Source organism: Gigantopelta aegis, chromosome 3 (assembly GCF_016097555.1).
Source record: "Gigantopelta aegis isolate Gae_Host chromosome 3, Gae_host_genome, whole genome shotgun sequence".
NCBI classification, from domain to species: domain Eukaryota; kingdom Metazoa; phylum Mollusca; class Gastropoda; order Neomphalida; family Peltospiridae; genus Gigantopelta; species Gigantopelta aegis.
In genome coordinates this window covers 6,126,376-6,150,338 of record NC_054701.1, presented here as the reverse complement: position 1 = coordinate 6,150,338, position 23,963 = coordinate 6,126,376, and the positions used below count along the sequence as shown (strand labels likewise).

Sequence of the window (23,963 nt, the reverse complement as noted above, 5' to 3'; positions counted from 1 at the left end):
AAATGTACAAGAGTTGTAGTTTAGTTGGGTTTTTTTGATGTTAGCGTTTAATTTTATGTACTTTATTTTTGCTGGTCAACCAGACTATGTTTTTATTATACATATATGAACATGGAAATAAAGTTATTGTATTGTATTGTATTGTATTGAATCCAACATTACTGCACAATGCAGTATAATACATGCACTGATGTTATGTAATTATAGGCGATACATTATGTGAATTAGAAACAGAATGGCATAAATGTTTAAACTATGAAAATTTAGCATGCAAACACAAAATATGGAATGCATAAAAAAATATAAACAGCAAAAAAAAATATTCCCAAGCGGGGAATCGAACCCCGGCCGTCGCGGTGAGAGCGCGAAATCCTAACCACTAGACCACTTGGGAATGTTATTAACAAGTTTTAAAAAGATATACTTATGTCTATTATAGTAATACGAAACTAATGTTTGATGTATATATTATAATGTTATTAATATAGAGATGTTGTATGTATAATAAATATTACTTTCAATTATTACGGCTTTTTTGCTATCAATTTCTCTATTTGATACGTTGTTCATAAAGTAAAGCCATGAAGTCGACTGATTCTCTAGTACTTTTTATAACTATTAGATTTCATTCTTTATTGCTGCGGAACAAAACAATAGATGACAGTTAACTGGAGCCGTTAACTCTGTTTTGCAAAAGTGTGGAAGCACATTGATACTTTTTGTTTCCTGTTACTTTAGTTAAATACTTTAATGTTATGCATCTTTATTTTCGGTGATCTATTTAGATACAGCTTAGTGGAAAATAACATGTTAACTGCAATGAACCTGAGCTTTTGACACTTGTTGTGTCATTGGGCAAGAGAAGAGTTTGTAAAATAGAAATAAGGTTTATTTTGATTTTGGCGCGTTTATTAAAGTGGCATAAACCATGTCTAATCAGGATACACTGGTCGAGTTTAACAGTGTTTTGGAAGAATGGAAGAGTAATCACAGTACCGGTGCAGATCCAATTCCAACATTAAAAAGGTCAATAATAGTTGTACAGTGTAACATTTGATAGCTGAGTAAGTTTTGCACAATCAAAAATGAATCATGTCACATATGACCATGCATATGTTTTGGGAGTGTAACAGTACATCAAGCTATTGATATATTGCGATAGTAAGTGCCTTGCTAGCAATGCATCGATAGTTGATTAAACTATAGTCAAATCCATTTGGTTTTTAAACAATATTTATTGCCCGTCAAAAACGGTAGCAGTGTGGAGATTGGCCTCTCCCTCCCAACATTTTACTAGAGCTGGGCGGTATTGAAATTTGAGGTTCAGTATCAATATCTGTATTTTTGGGGTGATTTACCTCGGTATCGGTACACGATACCTATATCAAACGCTATTTTTGGTATACTCGCCTTTTAATGCATGCCTGTGTTATGGCTCACCTGCTAATTTCATCTAAATACAATCAAATTCCATACACGAGGCTCGTCTGATTTATACCAAGCCATTTTGCATTCGTCAGATTTATTATTAGTGCTTTCCGGGAAATATTTTTTAATACCAAAATTTCGGTATTTTGAAATTTGGTTGATACGATAAATCGGTATTGACATAATAATAATACGATACCGAATGGTATATACGGTATACCGCCCAGCTCTACATTTTACAATATGAATATATTATAAGCAATAAAATAAAACATGATTATAACTTGTTACAAATTTACTATTTGGATATGCCTTATAAGTGCAGCAAAGATATATATTCAAATAAGAGGCATATCGGGCCCTAATCTAGAATTTAAAAAGTAGAAGTGATATCTCCCTTCCCAGAAGAAAGAGGAGAAGTTTGATAAAAATTTATGAAATTAATATTGGTACATTTCGTAACATTTAACCATGTCCCACATTTATTACAAAAAATTCTGATTTATACACTTGTTTCTAATTGTAATATTTCGATATAATATTCTACTTCCGGTAATAAAATTTAAATAACAGTTGTATGTTTCATTAAAAATATGGGGGCGGGACGTAGCCCAGTGGTAAAGTGCTGGCTTGGTACGCGGTCAGTTTGGGATCGATCCCCATCAGTGGGCCCATTGGGCTATTTCTTGCTCCAGCCAATGCACCATGACTGGTACATCAAAGGCCATGGTATGTGCTATTCTGTCTATGGGATGGTGCATATAAAAGATCCCTTGCTGTTAATCGAAAAGAGTAGCCCATGAAGTGGCGACAGCAGGTTTCCTTCCTTAATATCTGTGTGGTCCTTAACCATATATGTCTGACGCCATATAACTAAGTAAAATGTGGTGAGTGCGTCCTTCAATAAACCATTTCCTTCCTTCCATTAAAAACATGATTTTATACAGTTGTTGATAATGTGCCATTATATTAAAATGAAAGTAATAATTATTATGTTCTGGCATTACTGAAATGAATGTGGCCAAGGATTAACAATGCTAGACTGGTAACAGCAAACAGTGCGACATTCGTTGATGTAGTCTATCAACAAAGTAAAAACATGGACTGTCAAGGTTACAAGAGAGCTATGACCCTAAACAAGTCGGGGTCTTTATGTCTGTTGTGTGATTTTGTTTTTGAAATCAGATTAGGTCCAAAATATTACCATCGCTGCTGATAACTGTGCAACTTGAGCAAGATTAGGGCCTGGGATATACAGTAAACCGAGGTTACAATTTTGACATACTGTAAAATACTTTTATTTTCGCTGGAACTTACTTTTCAAGCAAAGACATTTAGTGCAAATTATAGGATTCCATGAAAAATTTAACCCAACAGATTGTGACCAGTTACTACTGGTATTCAGTAACATGCAAATGAACACTGATGACATTTGATCAAAGAAACAAAAGACAAAGAATCAGTTTAAATATTTAAATTGATTACTACGGTTCGCCGATCTATTGAATATTGAATTCTGTGAGATTTGAAAACGTAAAAAAAAAATATTTAAATTGATTACAAAAACACAAAACAATGCATGTAATACTGTAACTGATGAACAACATACATGGAATAAGGTTCGCCGATCTATTGAATATTGAATTCTGTGAGATTTGAAAACGTAAAAAAAAAAAAACATATGGTCGACGTTCAATTTGTTAATTTAGTGGGTTTCAGTGTGGGTGACATCCCAGTCAGTAACAAACAAATTTTGGATGACATGGGTCATTTTGAAAGTACTAATTGTCAAATTCATACTACATGAGTTGTCTCCCATATATGTTTGTGTGAAGGTGATGTGAAACGTCAAACTACATTTGTGCTAATCTCAATGTCATATTACCGATGGAGGCGACTTTAGAACTGTGATTTATTAAATAATGAATTAAAATGTTATTTTAGAAGTGTTATAGGATAAATAGAATTTGTTACTCATGTTATTTTAATATGTAAAAATATCAACCTAGTCCAGTTAATCGGTATATGTCTTGGTAAATGCTGATTAACATAAGACTGTTAATATTTTCCATATTTATATTACTATACAACACTCGATGAATCCTTTATGTATTTTTATATACATACTAGATCCAGTTTAGCAGTAATGAAGTCTTTTGAAAAACCATGGCCTATGAAAAATTGCACCCCTCAAAATGCTTAGGCGAGTGAAAACCAAGCATTATTAGTTTATGAAGTGATTGGTACATGTAAATGTAGAGACGTATGTTGCAAAAATTAACTGATAAACCAATAATGTGTTCTAATTTTGTTGTTTGATTCATTAGTGTAGTCCGACTTCTTTTCACTTTCAGGAATGGAGTTATTTAAAAATGTTAGTAGCAGTGCCATAGAAATATAATTATGACATACACTGCAGATAATTTGATTTTTTTAGTTACATTATGTACTATTTAGATAATGTGATGCACACAATTATACTTATAGATACTTTTCGGTGTCAGATGGTTTGGTTAACATGAAGCTAAACGTTTAGGAATAAACTTATCTTGAAAATCATTATTATGTACAGTGAACATGATTAGGATAGTTGGGATGGGAAAAACAAGTGATACTGAGGAGAGGAGGTGGTTCAATTAGAACTACGACCCAAGCATCTCGTGTGCACTACTGACTGAATTAGATCCCTCATTATTATTTTACTTTTTTTTAAAATAACTCGTTAAACGTAGACCTACAATTTGTTCAATTGATAGTGTTGGTTGGGGCATTGGCATTCAAGTGGAATTTTTAATTCAACAATTACACAACCTTCCTCCCTCAAAATTTTGTAACACGTCATTTGACCTACCACTACCAGTTACGAACAGCTTTGATATATATGTCAAGTCTGCATTACGTTATTGATTTAGAACGGTCCTAATGTTGTTGATAAAAATCTGACATTAATACAAAGAATGCCGTAATAAAGATAATCTAAAAACAAACATAATTTTAGACACCACCATAAATGCAAAACAAGTTATCAAGTAGACCAGCGTTTGCGTGCAGCCAGAGTTCCAAGAGTATAAATAATCTGACCTCGATAGCTCTGAATGTCAATATGCCACAGAGTACTGCGCATCAAATCATGTTCCAGTCACATGGTCTGTGACGTTCATGGTTCTAACAAACCTATTGAAACAAACACAAATTAAATAGTCGGTTAATCCTATGATCATTGATTACTGTTACTTTATTTTGTACATATATACCTATATAAATAACAGATGTACATTCATTAACCTCTGGTTGAAATACAAATATTTAAATGAAGTTTAGTTTGATTTTTTTAAAGATACCAAAAAAAATAATAATAGATGTTTAAAAAAGACTTGTTTTGTAAACTAGACCTTAAATAGGTAAAGGAGTTTTGATCTTCAAAGATGTATTAAACTAGTTTTTCTGATTTGTATAGCAAAGATAAGTGCCAGTCATATAGGGCAATTCCACGAAAAATGATACCTCTGGAGTCATTGTTTTTTCTCTCACTGTTATGCCTTTATTTTTCACATAGAATTATTTGTTAATAATCAATAAACCATAAAATATACTCAGGTTTTAATTCAAAACTGTGTCATGTGACCTGGCGACCACCTTTAATTTGTGCTATTTCCTCCTAACAATAGAACCCAAATTGCACTGAAATCTTTTTTTTTAAATGTCATTAAAATTGGATGAATATGATGAAGGTAAGTATTGCATTTTGTTTCTAAGATCTTAATGGTAATTCCCAAACAACACAAATTAATAAATTTGGAATAGATTTTTATGAATAAAAACTTGAACTTATAGCATGACCTCGTTGCGTCAGTTACCTTTTGAAGCTTAATTTTAATATTGCCCTCCTACAGTGCTACCATATATTATATTTTTTTATATTCTCTTAGTTGTGTCATGGTTACACAACATGGTAACATAATCTATGTGGGCACACCAAGAATTAAAATTTATTGGTAACTGACAACTCGCCTAGTCGGTAACTGACGCAACACAATAACACATACATTGTTTTCCATTGTTTTATTTCTTGGAGGCATAATGTTTCATTAGCTTAGATTAATATATGTACAAAACCGTTTATTGTAAACAGTATCTATAATGTTCAATAATAATTACCGGTAACACAAATTTAAAATCGCAGTTTCATACAAGTAGTGGCAAGTAATTTATTTTGCTATTTTTACATTTATTTATGATAAATAAATACACATTAGATGATTTCATACATAATCTTTCATAATTAACTCAGAAAAATAAATCAACATTTACACCTTACTGCCACAGTGGTTTCCCATGAATTCTTAGCTAAAATTGTAAAATATATCAACAGTTTGCATCAGTTATTCAACAAAACAGCCAATCCTTTGTCATTGTGCAATTACAACTCGAACTCAAAATGTGATTTCACGCAATTAACTGTTGGTCACCTGAAATTAATTTTGTAATGATGTAATTATTTTTTACTTGTAAATGAAGTTATTTGGTTTGTAATATTTTATGGGCATGTAACTTAATTAAAGAATAATCTTTACATTTCAAAAGATAAATAAAATAATAATAATAATTTTTGGAAATATATCATGCAACTATGAGATTGACCCTTTAATAGTTCTAAATAGCAAATATCCTTTCATTTAATAAATTGGTTACTAATCCTAAAAATATAGTAGAATACCTCCCAAGACAGCAACTTAGAAAATGAACGAGAATCGAGCACATTTGAACGAAGACAGAAAGAGGTTGGAGAGGGAAGAGAATAGTGAAAAATGGAGCAAGATAAAGTGAAATCAAAACAAGAAGAAAAATTGACAGGACGGCATGCTGAGAATAACACATGTTGAGGCATGTGTGCAAAAACATTTGAAGGGAGTGGAAGTTTAGACTGGCTGGCATCGATGGTGCAACTACCCAAGTTACGTGGGGGGGGGGGGGGGGGGGGGGGGGTGAAAAATTAAGAGAACCTGATGTCCTAAAATGCAATTTGTAAAATTAGTCATGACAAATGCATGTATATGCATATTAAAATAATAATAATAATTTGCTTTGAGCAGGGATAGGGTTGAGAAATGGGGGGTTGACCCACCAACCTGAACATGCCCCTATTGTTAGGGTTTTTTAAAATTCCCGTTCAAGATTTATGTATTTCTTACAATTTAGATGAACCAGTTGCCAAAGACAAATGTTTTATTTTTAAAAATATGTTCTTATTAGTTTTTATGATTCGTAAATGTTGCGTCAGTTATCCATTAATTAAAAAAAAAATTAATAAAAAATTCCTTGTAGAAAACTTAGTTCTCATCTTCTAGTGATCATGGATTACCTGTGCACTACACATTTCTATATATATACACCTGAAAAATTGATACTTCAGATTCAGAGAATTTTGGCAAGTTCAAAGACATGTCAAATACAAGTTACTTTTTTTTTATTGCGTCAGTTACCCACACTTCATTTGTAGTTGTGCTGAGATTGTATGCAATGAAATTTTCTTTTGACATGACTTTGTCACAACATATTTATTTCAATCAAAAACACTCTTAAGAATTTTATTGAATACTTCAAAAAAATAAAAATAATCAAGACGTTAAAAAATGTCTGAATGTTGTGTCAGTTACCGTGGAATTGCCCTATTAATATTGGACACTACCGTTTGCATCAATTTTTTTTCTCTCTGATCTTTCACAAGGTAAATAGTGGCAATCATTATACACAATTGTTTTACGTTTGTTGTTAAGTGTAATATGCGTTATTTTTCACACTTGCCAGATTGAAATTGTGTACAAGCGCGATCACACTCGCGCACATTAAAAGACAAGATCTGAGGATCCTGTGTGTATTTTCTCCATAACTTAAAGACCATTATCATTATCAAACAGGCTGGTGATCGAAAGAAACAGTTACAGTAGTAGGTATGTATGACTATAGTGGTACTAAGATCAGTACATGTTAAAAACAAAATACTATGAATTAAAACCAGTATGTTTTGACCTTTGTTTTAAAATGCTTTGTTTTTTTCAGACTGGCTGAACTGATTGAACATGAGACAGAAGCTTATTTTAAGATGGATCCAGATCCATTTGATGATCGACACCCAGGTATTTGTTCTTTTAATTTATATATATTTACTAGAGCAGTATTTAATGTTTTGTGCATTTTAATTTTTAACGAAAATAGTTTTAAATTAACTCCATGTTTTGGGGGAGGATCTAATTTTTTTGCATTTCACATACATACACCCACAACCCTCTCTGTCTTGTACACGTAAGGACGAGACATTTAATTCTGTGTAATTCTTGTTACCAACTCGGCTAAAGATGTCTCAGCACTAGACGTCATTATGAGTCCGAAGAAGAATTGTTTTAGATCAATATTTAACTGCCAGTAGTATAACTAGACCTTTTATTAGGATAATTTTTTGTTTCAATTTTTATAGTTGTAATCAGAAGTTGTGATTGGTAACTTTATTCTAAATAATAATATTAATTTTTGTGAATTTAATTTATATATTTATAATAATTTGATTGTAATTCTTTGTGTTTGTTCTAAGAGGAAACCACACCCATAATTTTGTTGTTGTTTTGTCTGTTTCTAGGGAGAGCAAACCCAACATGTACTCTGGGACATTTGATGAAATCCTTGTTTAAAAATGAAGAGTTCATGAATCAGGTATTGTTCTTTGTTTAACAAAAAATGTGTTTCGTATAATCTAATTTTTATCTTTGTTTCCACAGAGAAGTTTCACATGCTACAAACTGATGGACAGTTGGGACACCCTGCTTAAATAGACTGACAGGATCACTCTTCTCTCTTTTCTGTCATCATTTATTTTTATTTTACACTTTAAAAATGGTGAGTCTGGTCAATAATGAATAGTTTTTGATTATTATTTTTTCTTTTATTCAGCTGGTTGGGACATATTTGATGTCAGGTAGAGATAAAAAGGAACTGCACACACTGTCCTGTCGACTCCTGCTCGATGTCATGCCAGGGCTTGAAACATCCGTTGTCTTTCAGGAGAATGTAAGCTATGGTAGTTATAGTTGTTTGATAGACCTAAAAAATGTGCTAATAGTCGTTTTGCATGGGACAGTATTTAAATCTGAATTGAGTCCACATGATGTTTACCTAGGTAACTGGAATGCCAAAAGAAAATATTGAGAGTAGTGGTTTGGGCCAGAGTTTGAACTGAAATTGGTGTTTTCATTTTTTGTCATGGAAATGGATGACTACATTTTAATGGTTTTCTATTTTTCAAAAATAATTTTTATGTTCTATGATTGTCACTAAGTTGTTGCATTTTTAAACTAATTCTTAATCAACCTTTTTTGTCGAGAATGTATGGGGTTGTTTCAAAAATAATAAATATTCTGTATGCTTGAGAAAATACTTTTGAAGCTGCATTTTGTTTAAGTTTTCGTTAAACACTCATTAATTTTTATTGTTCCATTTGCTGTGTTTTACAGGAAGGTGTGGTGGAACAGCTGTTTGAGTGGGCAGAGAATGCCGAGAACCCTCTCAGCTCGTATGCCACGGGTTTGTTAGCCGGGGCAATGGACCTGCAAGACATTGCTTCAAACTTCAAAGAACAGAACTCCATACTGGTGAGTGCCTATTCTCATTAATATTGTACATCCATCACGAGGGCACTACAAGTTTTCTGTCTGTCTATCTGTACCACATAGGTTTTTATCAATACCTCAAGATATTGATTTTGTGTATATAGCTGTGTCATTTAGCATTAGAAATCAGTTTTGACTTGTATACTCTTCAAAAAAAGAAACGCAAAAGGGTACAAATGGGTTATAACTCCGATTTTATGTTTCCTACCGGTTCATGCTTTGTGAATATAAGGTCATTGCATGTCCCAAACACATTCCCACGGTTACATTCGATAAAACGCAGCTACTGTAAAATAAAGTTTCAAAATGTGAATATTCGCAAAAACGCAGCCACGTGCAAACCATGTCACCACTGCACATGCGTTGTCTGCACGTGCAACATGAACACCGACAGTATAAAAGTGCAGGGTGTTCGCTTGCCTGGCCTCTGTATCTGGCCGACAGTTGACAATCCAGGACATGCCACGTCTCAGTGAACCGCAGAGAAACAATGCCATCGGCCGACTAGACGCAGGCGAATCCAGAACGGCCGTTGCCAGGGCATTCCATGTGTCCCCAAGCACCATCTCCAGACTGTGGGACCGTTACCAGCAACATGGATCAACACACGACCTCCCTAGATCCGGTCGACCACGGGTCACTACCCCCGGGCAGGACCGCTACATCCGGGTACGCCACCTTCGGGAACGATTGACTACTGCCACCTCCACAGCCGCAGCAATACCAGGTTTGCGCAGGATATCCGACCAGACCGTACGGAACCGCCTACGTGAGGTAGGAATTCGTGCCAGACGTCCAGTTCGAGGTGTCATCTTAACACCACAACACCGTCGACTCCGACTGCAGTGGTGCCAGATTCATCGACAATGGCCTCAACTGCGATGGAGACAGGTGTGGTTCAGTGACGAGTCCCGATTTCTGCTCCGACGTCATGATGGAAGATGTCGCGTGTATAGGCGTCGTGGTGAACGTTATGCGGCAAACTGCGTGCAGGAAGTGGACAGATTCGGTGGGGGTAGTGTCATGGTGTGGGCAGCCATCTCACACACTGGCAGAACTGACCTGGTCCACGTGCAGGGCAACCTGAATGCACAGGGCTACATTGACCAGATCCTCCGGCCACACATCGTTCCAGTTATGGCCAACGCCAACGCAGTGTTCCAACATGACAACGCCAGGCCTCACACAGCACATCTCACAACGGCTTTCCTACAGAACAACAACATTAATGTCCTTCCTTGGCCATCGATATCACCGGATTTGAACCCAATTGAGCATCTATGGGACGAGTTGGACCGACAGCGACAACCACAGCCCCAGACCCTGCCCGAGCTGGCAGCAGCCTTGCAGGCCGAGTGGGCCACCATCCCACGGGACGTCATCCGTACTCTGGTTGCTTCAATGGGCAGGCAGTTGTCAACACACGCGGAGGCCACACCCGGTATTGACTCCAGATGACCTTGACCTTGGTGGTGTGTCCTATCACTTACTCACAATGGACTAGAGTGAATTGTGAACAATCCTGCAACATTTGGTAATTATCGGACTCGCCATTCAATAATTAAATCAATTCTCCAAATGTTACGACAATGTGGTTTTGCGTTTCTTCTTTTGAAGAGTATATATGGAATGGCACTTGAAGTAATGAGATACAAAAATTGTTAAGATGCGATAGAGCATATGTTTTATTTTAACCTATTGGATTAATTTTTAACAAAAACCACGTTGAGTGGGTACAAGTTTATAATTTTACTGACATATATGCACTTAAATGTTTTATAAATACATGAAATAAAGTTCATATATGAATCGGTAAGTATTATTTTCGTGGGTTTTGTAATTTTTATGATTTTTAGATCAGTTAATGATGATTAAAATTAGGCAAAAAAAAGAACAAGTTGCGTTTACTTACGAGCATTTATGTCCATTATTTCCAATAACTGGTTTTCTGACCAAATGAGGGTTTTTTAAATCTGAACTACAATTCATTTTGCAATATTTGGTGATTTTCGTTGTTGGTAAAACTATCAAATTTATTATCAAATTAGCTGTCACAATCAGCTATCGATCCCTGAAAATGACCGAAAACTACTTTTTGAACTCAAAATTTCAAGGTATTTTCAATTGAAAAAATAACAATAAAAGCTACCATTTTGAAAAGAAATCTTTTTTCTTTTATTATATTTCTGTTTCCGGTGAGTGCCGTGTGCAAAACGGCGGGAATTATGAATTGGGGAATGCACTGTATACAGTATACAGTATGTCTACTGGCGTGACGTCGGGCAGGATCTCACCTGCAGTACTCAGAAGGTTAACATAACTCAGAATACAGGTTCATTTTGATTTACTTCTCTCTGTTTTGTATATTAATTGTGTATGTTAATGTGTGCATGTGCAATCTTCACCAGGAAAGGCGAGTGACCGGATTACTGATCCATCCCGTTTTCTTATAGGACAGTGGCAAATTAATCACCTTGTTGCAAATTATTTTGATACATTTTATTTGAACCTAATGCCTTGATTTTTCTCCTGTCGCAGACTGTATCTATGTGGTTATGTACATTCGTACCTATTATTATTTATTATTTGTTTTCTGTGTTGATTCCAGGTTCCCCTGATGTTGCAGCGCCTGCACGCTCTACAGAAGCAGCAGATGGAGGAATCATTGAGCTCGTCGAGTAGAGACGGCGACGACAACAAGCGCTACTTCTCGATGTTCGGCAAGGACTCGAAGTCGCCGGCCGCCACTACAGCGCCCAGTCCACTGACGCTGAAGAGTAACGGCGAGCAGGAGGCCAGGCAGGATGAACACAAGAAGATCCTCAAGCGAGTGCTGTCTCCCAGCCACTACAGCGACGACGTCTTCAACCTCAAACCCAAGAGGATCAAGTACAGCCCTGGAGGTGTGCTAGTCGTCAGTCACCTCTTTGAAATTGAGATGGGAGGGGGTGATAATAGCAGATGCACGGCTAGCTCTGGCACTCACCAAATTTGCTAATTTCAAAGTTTAAAAACAATTGGCAAATTTTATTTAAATTTGGCGAAATAATTTCATCTAATAATTGCTATTTTGTTAGAATATAACAGCGTTTTTATATTTTTTAAAGTTTAAGAGATAATTTGGCTAAAGTTTCTGCTAGCCCCGAGTCTGTTGGTAGAATGCATTGTTGTGAAGTATGACTGGTAAAAATATCCCCTATATTGTTAACTATCCCGTCGGGATAAACTGTGAGGTTTGTTGAATCAGATACTAGTTCTGACTCCTGGTGTCGTGTACTTTTAGACTATGGTACTCTAATGACATTACTGGTATTCAGTTTGTTTGTAAAGTCTCACACTCTATTAGTCTTGAGTCTACACTCTAAAGGTTATATAAACTGTGAGGTTAGTTGAATCAGATACTTGTTCTGACTCCTGGTGTCGTGTACTTTTAGACTATGGTACTCTAATGACATTACTGGTATTCAGTTTGTTTGTAAAGTCTCACACTCTATTAGTCTTGAGTCTAGACTCTAAACGTTATATAAACTGTGAGGTTAGTTGAATCAGATACTTGTTCTGACTCCTGGTGTCGTGTACTTTTAGACTATGGTACTCTAATGACATTACTGGTATTCAGTTTGTTTGTAAAGTCTGAGACTCTATTAGTCTTGAGTCTACACTCTAAACGTTATATAAACTGTGAGGTTAGTTGAATCAGATACTTGTTCTGACTCCTGGTGTCGTGTACTTTTAGACTATGGTACTCTAATGACATTACTGGTATTCAGTTTGTTTGTAAAGTCTGAGACTCTATTAGTCTTGAGTCTACACTCTAAACGTTATATAAACTGTGAGGTTAGTTGAATCAGATACTTGTTCTGACTCCTGGTGTCGTGTACTTTTAGACTATGGTACTCTAATGACATTACTGGTATTCAGTTTGTTTGTAAAGTCTCACACTCTATTAGTCTTGAGTCTAGACTCTAAACATTATATAAGCATGGAGCGAAAAATTCTACTTATTTCTGTAGCTGATTATGAACATATTTCTGTAGACGTGCATTAGTTTTGTCCAGGCGGATGGTTGATAGCATGCCTAATATTCATTTTACGTGGTTATTGGCAGGCACAAGTGATCCCTCTCCTTAAAATGCTAGACCAGTTTTATAAATCTAAACTTGTGATTTTATTTGAAAGCGAGTTGTTTGATGTGAAAATCTCAACTAAATAAGTCTAGAACTTGTATATTGTAGAAAAATGTGTGATTTCTGAGGCTGACCAGAGTAACAGTAGCTGGGCTGAGATGCAGCCGTATGTAATTGGATCGTACTCCATGGAACCACTGACCACCTCCATGAAACAGCGCATGATTCTACAGTATCTCACACCAATGGGCGAATACCAGGAGGTGAGGTCGTACTGAACAATAATAACACTTACATTCAGTTACCCAGTAGTACCGGGGTATCAGTGTTTGGGGGTTTTTTTTCTTAAGGTTTTTTTTTTAATTAACAAATTAAAAATGAACTTAATAGGACATTGTGAAGTTTGTTAAAACGATGCTATTGCTGCAACAAGTTGGTACATGGGTCTGTGTAAAAAGAATAATTGCACATTTTATTAAACACTGTGTTTTTTAATTTTCAGTTGCTGGGTACGACTTTTGAACACAGTGCCCTTGACCTTATCTTTTTCTACATTAACCTGAAGGAAAACCGAGATGTTAGACTGGCTTTTGAGGCTCTTAAGGTATACACAGACGATTCGTCACAAGTGTTTTTTAACCTTTAGACTACTGGATTAATTTTTAACAAAAACCACGTTGAGTGGGTACAAGTTTATAATTTTTACTCACATATATTCACTTAAATGTTTCATAAATACATGAAATAAAGTTCATATATGAATCGGTAAGTATTATTTTCGTGTCTTTTTTTTTAATTTTTATTATTTTAGATCGGCTAATGGTGATTAAAATTAGGCAAAAAATCGAAAAAGTTGCGTTTACTTACGGGCATTTGTGGCCAGCTGTCCAGTATTTATGTCCATTATTCCCGATAACAGTGGTTTTCTGACCAGAATTTTTTTTTAAACCCGAACTACGATTCATATTGCAATATTTGGTAATTTTCGTTGTTGGTAAAACGATCAAATTTATTATCAAATTAGCTGTTACAATCAGCTATCGATCCCTGAAAATTACCGCGACGTGCCGCCATTGTTGTCAAGCGAAAATACTTGCCGAAAACCACTTTTTGAACTCAAAATTTCAAGGTATTTTCAATTGAAAAAATCAAAACAAAAACCACCATTTTGAAAAAAATCCTTTTTCTTTAATTATATTTCCGTTTCCGGTGAGTGTCGTGTGCAAAACGGCGGGAAATATGAATTGGGGAATGCACTGTATACAGTGTACAGTATATCGACTGACGTGACGTCGGGCGAGATATCTCGCCTGCAGTAATCAGAAGGTTAATATGGAAAATATCAACCAAGTCTATGTTAATCGGTATTTGTCAAGGCTCTATCGAAACAAATACTGATTAACTAGATAGAGTTGATATTTTACATATTGAAAAAAACTAGTTGCTAATTCTATTTATCCTATAACACTTCTAAAGTAACATTTTCATTCGATATTTAGTAAATTACAGTACTAAAGTTGCCTCCATCGGTAATATGATGTCATCACGATTAGCACAAATTACTTTGATGTCATGCACTAACTAAATCTTATGAAAACGTTACACTAGGGTATACAGGTCTTGATGGTTTGTAATCAAATGATCCGTTCTCAGCAACACATTATTACCAAGAGACCTTGAAAATTTGCATATACCTTTTAATTTGCAGACAATTATGAACTGGGTTAATACAGTATATTACTATCCACATAGTTGAAGATATACAGGGAAATATAACCAGTACTAATGAATGACATTATTTTGGGAAGCGACATCATAACATAATGTGGCGTCCCCTTTCTTAGCTCGTAGTAATAGATTACCAAAATGACGTCATTTTGTTGTCTCCTTCTGGTTACATTTGAAACGTTTTGACACTTGTTTCATAAAATAGGTAGGACACACAAGCTTGTATAATAATTTCTGTTTTTGATAAAATTGTGTTCATGACTGTAAATAAATTTGAAATGTTTATTGTCATAGTTGTACATGGTCTTAGTGCACATTAAGAAACTGTTGCTCAAGTTATGTTGGTTTTCTTTAAAGGAAGTCGATTTAAATTCTGTGCATTTCGTAATTCATGAACCCTTCTGTTACTATTTTACAATACCTAATGATGTCCAGTTGCTATTTTATTTTCAGTACCTGGCCACTCTGCTCTGTCACAAGAAGTTTGCCATCGAGTTCCTGTCTGTGTCTGGCGTCCAGCGTCTTCTTGAAGTTCCACGTCCATCAATGGCTGCCACTGGGGTCTCTCTTTGTGTCTACTATCTTTCCTACTTCGAGGACGCAATGGAGAGGGTAATTTGTAGATACTTTAATCCATACTCTTGTTTGATAGAGTGTAATTTCTATTGTATTGCCCATATGCATGCTGAGAAGATAATTGAGGAATAGGACATTAATTAAAAGATAATATATTTTAAACCTATTTCCTTTCTTTTCCTTTCTTTTAACAAAAATAAATAAAGGCATACAGAAGTGTTAGTTTCCAGGAATTTGTATAATATTTACAGTATTTTGCTGATATTTAATTAATACGTTTTGCTTTTAAATCAGTGTTACAAATTATCTATACAGTTTTTATTTTATGTGCAGCTCTACTCAGGTTCTTGAGCTACATTTGTTGTGTACAATCTTCCTGAAATCACATGCTACTGGTCAACCTTGAATTTTCATCAGTAGATAGCAAACGTATCTGTTTAATCCTGTATTCAGGTGACCATTATGCATTAAATCAAAAAGCTGCTGGCAGTATCACTTAGCCATTGAAATATTTGAAATGCTTCAGCAGATTTATAAATTAAAACTAATTTCAATGAAAATTAAGCTCTGAAGAAACCGAATAGAAATGCCATACAGACTCGCGTGTGTGTGTGTGTGTGTGTGTGTGTGTGGTTTATGTCAGATCTATCAACAGAAACACCACTTTCATCAGTATGACTGGTTTCATTTAGTTTGTATTGTAATATTGTAGATTGTTTTCTAATTTCATTTTTGTTTTGGATCGTTATATTTGTATAATTACAAGCCGCCTTTTATATAATTTATTGATGTATAACAGACAAATAATTAATTTTGTATCAAAATGGCATATAGCTTAGCAATTACAATTTGTGTCTGTTGTACATCTATACATTGACACAAAATGACAAACAAATCTCCAGTGAAGTGATTACCTCTAGCACGTACTACTTAACAGCCAAACGTGACACCATTAGTCTGTCTTCATACACAAATGTATTTTGTTGATAATTTCAGTTTGGTTTGACATTAGAAGAAAAGTAAAAGTGTTTTGGAAATAACACAAAATTACTATTATTGTGTGCAAGTTACACAATAATCTGCTGAAAATAAATAACTAGTAATAAAATTTCATAGTGTGAAAAAAGGCGTTCCCTGTGGACGGACTATCATCTTTGATGACAGTTAGCCATCTTTAAAATCTGGTATTTCTTTTTGGGGGGGTTTGTAATTATTATGTATTTTTATTATCGTTTGGGTTTTTCCAGGTTTGCCTGTTGCCAGACAATGTTTTATCAGATTTAGTTGGGTAAGTAATAATTTCTTCCAAACTGCAGTGGCAAAATGCTGATTTAGTTTTCTACTTTCACAGATATGTCATGTGGTTTGCGTCATGTAAGTAACTGTGTGAATGGCGTGGTTATAACATTTGGTTTATCACTTTCACAGATACATCATGTGGTTTTGTGTGTTTAAGTGTGAATGACGTGGTTATAACATTTGTTTTTGCTGTTGTCCAGATATGTCATGTGGTATGTGTGTTGTAACATATGGTTTACTGTTTTGACAGATATGCCATGTGGTTTGTGTTATAACATGGTTTACTGTTTTCACAGATACGCCATGTGGTTTATGTTATAACATGGTTTACTGTTTTCACATATACGTCATGTGGTTTGTCATCTTCATAAATCACGGCAAATATTCGTTCCTCGTATTCAGCCTTGATACATGTCGTCAAGAAATCGTGCCACAAAATGCTTAAATTTCACTGGATGCAATGAGATCTGATTGCAACGAATCGCAACGCTCCTTATAGATTCCCTTGTTATTGTAAACAAAGATGGCAGCGTCAGCGTCCGTGGAAACGTGTCGTGTTTGTCACGATATGTTAAAAAAAAGGTTTCGGCGGTTAATTTTTGATATTGCTTTCAAGATTGTCACATGTTACCGATGCTGTGATTGGTCATTGCGTAAGAGACATAATTGGTGTTACAAATTTTCTTCCAATAGAGGGCGCTAGTAGTGGATATCAGTAATCTTGACTACATGTATCAAGGCTGAATACGAGGAACAGATATTAGCCTTGATTTATGAAGATGGTGGTTTGTGTGTTGTAATTGTGAATACTATTGTTATAACATGGTTTACTGTTTTCACAGATATGTCAGGTGGTTTGTGTTATAACATGGTTTACTGTTTTCACAGATACGTCAGGTGGTTTGTGTGTTGTAAGTGTGAATACTGTGGTTATAACATGGTTTACTGTTTACACAGATATGTCAGGTGGTTTGTGTTATAACATGGTTTACTGTTTACACAGATATGTCAGGTGGTTTGTGTGTTGTAAGTGTGAATACTATGGTTATAACATGGTTTACTGTTTACACAGATATGTCAGGTGGTTTGTGTTATAACATGGTTTACTGTTTACACAGATACGTCAGGTGGTTTGTGTTATAACATGGTTTACTGTTTTCACAGATATGTCAGGTGGTTTGTGTGTTGTAAGTGTGAATGCTATGGTTATAACATGGTTTACTGTTTACACAGATATGTCAGGTGGTTTGTGTTACAACATGGTTTACTGTTTTCACAGATACGTCATGTGGTTTGTGTTACAACATGGTTTACTGTTTTCACAGATACGTCATGTGGTTTGTGTTACAACATGGTTTACTGTTTACACAGATACGTCAGGTGGTTTGTGTTATAACATGGTTTACTGTTTTCACAGATATAACAGGTGGTTTGTGTGTTGTAAGTGTGAATACTGTGGTTATAACATGGTTTACTGTTTTCACAGATACGTCATGTGGCTGATGGAATGCTCTCATGACTCCAGTCGTTGTCACGCCGCCATGTTTTTCAGCCAAGTGTTCCCATTCAAGGTTATGTTGGATCTGTTTGACCAGAAAGATGGCCTGAGACGGTTATTTAATGTGGTGAGTCTTCTACATCAACGACTTTTCTCACTTTAAGCTGGATATCAATTTGGTAAATGTCAGAAAATCTGTCGCCCAATTCAAGTTTCAGTTCAGACAAAATGACTGTAGATCAACAGACAGATTTTAAAATAAGCTTTTTCGAAAATTAATAATGAAATATATTTGCCAAATTCAACTTTAATTGTCTTTTGGGCTTTGGTGGTGTTAAGTACTTCATTTTCAAAACTCACTATACAGCAGTTTCCTCATTTTGGTGTTGGTATTAAAGGTATACTGATGTTAGTACAACTAAATGACACGCCATTAGTTTCTACAATCGTAGTAGGCTATGATGTCACTATTGCATGTGCTGTAGTGATGTCATAGTCTACAATTCGGCCCATCATGTTTTGGAAACAAACGTTTTGAATATTTGTTTTGTTTTGTTGAGCCCAGATCAGCACTCTGAGCATCCTGAACGTGGACGAGCGCTCGTCGATGCTGACTGAGGATCAGGTGTTCACAATGCAGCAGGCCGCCCGACACGTCTGCGGCGCTCTCAAGAAATACTTTGAGGCACACCAGGCACTGAAAGCCGACGAGATACGACGGTCGCACATGAGGAGTGACGGTGCAGTGTCACCTGTTCAGGAAACGCCAGCTTACAAAGTAGGTTATGAAATATTCATTTAACAGGACAAGTGGTAAATGGACACATTTAAAGTTGTTTTCGACATTATCACAGTGAAAAACCAGTGTTCATTAATACCCATAAAATTAAATAACTCTTTTTTTTTCTTTAGTTTAGTTCAGTGGTCTAACATGTTTGCAGTCTAAATAAATCATGACAGATGACGGTAAACATTTTAGCAAATTAAAAAAGTAAAAGTCATTATGTTGAGATTACATACTGTTTGTTTGAATGTTTACATAAGCCTCAGCCTATACCATGAATTTTCTTCCTTAAAATAGTCTTGAATCTGTTGTAAAATACATGTTATGATATGTATTGCAATACAGGGAACCAGTATCAATAAGAAAATTTCAATAATACCCATGCCTAGACAAAATCATATCTATAGACAGTTTGAAGAAAACATTTGTATTAATAATTATATTACTGTATTAAAAGTATAATTCAACACACTGGTCTGCAGTATGCAGTAAAAAATAGTAAATTGAATTCTTTTAATTGTTTGGCTTAAATATTCTTCTTTTGAATAGAATATTAAAAAAAAAATGTAGGCTACAATTATGTAGCATATGTCAATAAAGTGAAATAAAACTGAGTGTCGTGGGAGAGGGCTGTTGTTAAGGTGGTAGATTATGGTATGTGTTGATTTCCACAGCCCATGAAGCTGACGCCTGAAGTGATTCAAGACAACACAGAGGTTTTGATGGAACTCTTGCCTCTACGCAGTAACTGGGTGCCCGAGGAAACATTCCACAATCTTGGGGGAATCCAGCTGTTAACACAGCTTGTCGCCATGGCACCAGAGTGGAGCAATTACCCTGGAAAGTAAGTCAGCCATAACATGTGCCTGTATGTTTAGTCTGATCGGGCTGATTTCGGTGCCACTGTCATTTCAGCGTGTATTGTGTTTGTGACAGCAGTGTAGGATGTAGGCTAGCTAAGTGGTAAGAGTCACAGTCTGAGGTAGGATCTATCGCCTTTAGTGAATCCATTGGAGTTTTCCTGATCCAGCCAAATTTAATAAAACCATATACATGATTACTGTAATGGTAGAGCTGTTAAAATGAATATATTAATATTTACTACCCCGGAGGCTAGGTGCTTGGCCAGAGAACTACAAGTGAAAAATAATGCAATTGAAAGTGAAATAAAGATAATAAAATGAGTGCCTATTTATTAATTGTACTCCTAAATCTTGAGCCAACTACTAAATGAATAATCTGTTAGTTCACCAAAACAAGAAAATTCCCCATACCTATGAAATGTAACCACATGGTATAAGTGTGTAAAAAAGCTAATAGTGGTATACATTTAGCTAGTCTGGAAGACCTTCATTAGGGCTAGTTCTGGGTGAGCAGAAAGTTTCACCAAATTATTGATTAAACTTTAAAATTTAAAAAATTCAGTCAATTTACAACAAAATTTCAATCATTATATGAAATTATTAAATGAAATTAAACTTAATATTTGCTAATTATGCATGTGGTAGAGCTAGCTGTGTGCTTAATTTATTTTCATTTTCCTGCAGACCCGAGACAATCAAGAATGCGCTGGATGCGATCGCAGTTTGCATGGTGACACCGAGGTCCCAGTCAATCCTGTTAGAGTCTGTCTGTTTGCCTGATGACATCACTACACCGGCAATCAGGTAATATCTGAAAGTTAGTTTCACATAGTTTGTGTATTTGTGTAGGAGTAAGCAAGTGTTTACACAACTTGCTGTCTATTAATACTTTTTTTTTTTTTTTTTTTTAATCACAATGACATTTTTATCTTGCCATGATCAAGTCAAAATGCAAGATATTGGGATTACTTTTCCACAGCAGCTATGGCATCAACTTTTGCATTTAGCTCACATCATGTTTTTGTGTTTAGCCCAGTTTTTTTTCACAAATTTTAAATCTTAGACTAGTGAAACTTTGTTTATGAATATTCCTCTCCATGCTTATTTAAAAAGAAATATAATTTAAAAAATCTTTAATATGCATTGAAATGAATATCTTTGGATGCAGCTGTGATTAACACTGAATACGTTTATGGCAGGTGACACGCTCAATTCTGTGTGGTTCTTGTTTATCGCGCTCTTGTTTTTCAGTGTTATTATTGGATTAGCAGAGGGTGAAATTTTGGCTGATGCCGAAGTTCAGAAATCTGCATTGACCGTACTGGTGAACTGTGTGTGTGGACCCATAGAAAGGGTAAGAAAATTTGTATGCTTGTCTTCACTGGTTCAGCTGGGGTGATTTGAAGTAACTCTGTAATATCATACCTGATCAGCAAGCAGTTCATTAAGTAGACACTTTCTATCTTTAGTGAACTTTAGTGTGAATTCATGTCTGTGAAATTGACTCGACTCGTATATAACTAATCAGTCCTTTGACCTGTGTTTACATCCAAGACTGCAGTTAAAAACAAATAATAGAGTCCTTCACATCTGAGGTGTGCGATCGTGCTTGCGCTCTTAAAGCCTAACGCACACGGCAGTCAAAAACACGTTTTTCCGAAACAAAAACATGTTTACATCGATTTTGTTTTCTGTGTGCGTTAACGGAAAACAAGAAACATTGTTTCACAACTGTTTATCGCGAATCAAACTTGTTTGATTTCAAAAACATGTTTAGGTGTTTCGCTGTGTGCGTTACTTGCGAAACTGAAATTCGCTACAGACAAAACGTCAGTTGGACAATAAACAATCAGCGAACGAATACGAGTCACATAATATCAAAATGGCATCTGCCAGTGAACCGGTATGGACATCTGCAAGCGAGGAACTGTTACTAGAAAAATGGGTAGAACGTAATAAGGTTTTTAAAAATGCCTTGTCTCACATGCCGTTGTATCCACAAACGGACCCAAATATTTCGTTGTCAACGAATTCTCATTATCATGAGTATTACCCAAAAAGCTATCCTCTTTTTGTTAGACATGCTGCCATTTTGTGATCATGTGACTTCACACTGTTTAGGGGGTGCTACTGGTCATGTTTCGCACGTTTTTGTTTGCCGTGTGCGTTGACTCGTTTTGACGTCTGCGGAAGGTTGTTTGCTGTGTGCATTAGACTTAAGCACACCCTAATTTTAAAGCGGTTTTTTTTTATCGTCCACCTAAAACCATAGTTTGAGCACACTCCAGCTGGATATTTCAAAAGAAGCTGCTTTAACCCTAGCCAACCCCAGTGTTTGAATACTACTGTAATTACATTGCTTCAGTAATTGTTCATGTGCTGTTCAAAACTTCTTTGTGTCAGTATGTGCACGCTTTACTCAAGAACTTTTCTATGTAGTGCAAATCACTCACTTGGAGCTTATGAGGAGGCATTAAGTTTGGTTAATCTACAAACCGGTAACACATCTAGATAAAGTTACAAAGCAGTGAAACCAGAGTCTGAGACATTGAAATGGAAGTACCCTCTTAAATAGACTAGAACTCGGTGCCATAACCTTCACTTATCAAAGGTACATGTGTTTTTAAAATTATGGAAAAATGCATATCTTAGAGAAGAAACCTACATTTTTCATTAGTAGCAACAGATCTTTTTTATGCACCATCCTACAGACAGGATAGCACATATCTTGGCCTTTGATGTACTAGTCGTGGTGCACTGGCTAGAATAAGAACTAGCCCAATGGGACCATAAACCCTGAGATGAACGGAAATTGATATTTTAAACAATAGAATATAAGTATTGTAATTTTCAAAACGGCTCTAATAGTGTAAAATATGCCGTAATGTTTAAAAACTAGGCTCTGTCACTTCAACATTGCTTGTAGCTGTTTAACAGAGCTACTGTTGCTTTACAGGTTGGTGGAGGGGTCAGCAGAATTGTAGGGTCTGGACCGAAAAAGAAACTTAATTGGAAACAAGGAGAAGACATTTTGAGCCGTGTCTGGAATGGAATTCGCACAAATAATGGCATTATGGTGAGTTTGTTGGGTGGTGGTATCACAAGTTGTAATGTTAATGTGTATCCTGCTCACACGACCAGATGTTTATGCTGATGTAAATAAGACATGTGATAATCACTTGAGAATGCTGAGCAATGTGTGTGGTGGACCATAATAAGTTTGTAAATGCCAAATGGTATTTCTGATGTGTGCAATGTAAGTCATTGTTGGTGTGATTGCTGTTTATTGCGTTTAGCAAGTACTATCTAACGTTTTACAATTGCATATCGACTCTGAGATCTGTGATAAAGCGAATGTATGATGGATGTTGAACAGATGATAGTAGTGTTATGTGTTATAGTCATTAGTAATGCTTGTCATTTCAGGTTCTGTTGAAACTTCTCTCCACTAAAACACCCATTACAGATGCTGACATAATAAGAGGCCTTGCTTGTAGGGTAATTGTGGTTTTATTTTCTCTCTTTTTATTTATTTTTTCCACAGAACCAAATAAGTATGTTTTGTTTATCGACTCCATTAGAGCACATGTTTTGTAATTCTGACGTATAATCTTAGAGAAGAAACCTACATTTTTCATTAGTAGCAACAGATCTTTTATATGCACCATCCTACAGACAGGATAGCACATACCATGGCCTTTGATGTACTAGTCGTGGTGCACTGGCTAGAACTAGCCCAATGGGCCCACCGATAGTGATCGATCTTAGATCACTGGGCTACATAAGTTTATTTTTGTGTGAATTTACAACAAAATAAAGTGGAGTAACAAAAGAAAAACATTTATTGACAGGATTTAAAAAAAATAACAAATGCAGTCAAACTTAAGCAGCCACCTGTCATCAGTTTTAAGGGGTCATATAGATCTCTCTCTCTCTCTCTCTCTCTCTCTCTCTCTCTCTCTCTCTCTCTCTCTCTCTCTCTCTCTCTCTCTCCCCCCC

At 35.6% G+C, this 23,963-nt stretch overlaps 1 protein-coding gene and 1 non-coding gene across 2 annotated transcripts in view; one reads left to right on the top strand and one right to left on the bottom strand.

Moving 5' to 3' along the window:
* Positions 1–322: 322 nt before the first annotated feature.
* Trnae-cuc lies at positions 323–394 on the bottom strand. The gene has a single exon. It is a non-coding gene; the product is annotated as a tRNA-Glu (tRNA).
* Positions 395–678: 284 nt separating this feature from the next.
* Positions 679–23,963, top strand: part of LOC121367442 (DDB1- and CUL4-associated factor 1-like) — a 66,775-nt gene continuing 43,490 nt past the window's right edge. Inside the window, exons 1-17 of the mRNA XM_041491619.1 lie at positions 679–1,026; positions 7,489–7,565; positions 8,063–8,136; positions 8,374–8,490; positions 8,934–9,071; positions 11,698–11,992; positions 13,325–13,479; positions 13,719–13,820; positions 15,398–15,556; positions 16,768–16,808; positions 18,306–18,444; positions 18,883–19,095; positions 19,776–19,945; positions 20,649–20,768; positions 21,216–21,318; positions 22,921–23,040; positions 23,391–23,462. Of these exons, the coding sequence (XP_041347553.1) occupies positions 929–1,026; positions 7,489–7,565; positions 8,063–8,136; positions 8,374–8,490; positions 8,934–9,071; positions 11,698–11,992; positions 13,325–13,479; positions 13,719–13,820; positions 15,398–15,556; positions 16,768–16,808; positions 18,306–18,444; positions 18,883–19,095; positions 19,776–19,945; positions 20,649–20,768; positions 21,216–21,318; positions 22,921–23,040; positions 23,391–23,462 (2,193 nt within the window). The 5' untranslated portion in view covers positions 679–928. The remainder of the gene's footprint in view (positions 1,027–7,488; positions 7,566–8,062; positions 8,137–8,373; positions 8,491–8,933; positions 9,072–11,697; positions 11,993–13,324; positions 13,480–13,718; positions 13,821–15,397; positions 15,557–16,767; positions 16,809–18,305; positions 18,445–18,882; positions 19,096–19,775; positions 19,946–20,648; positions 20,769–21,215; positions 21,319–22,920; positions 23,041–23,390; positions 23,463–23,963) is intronic.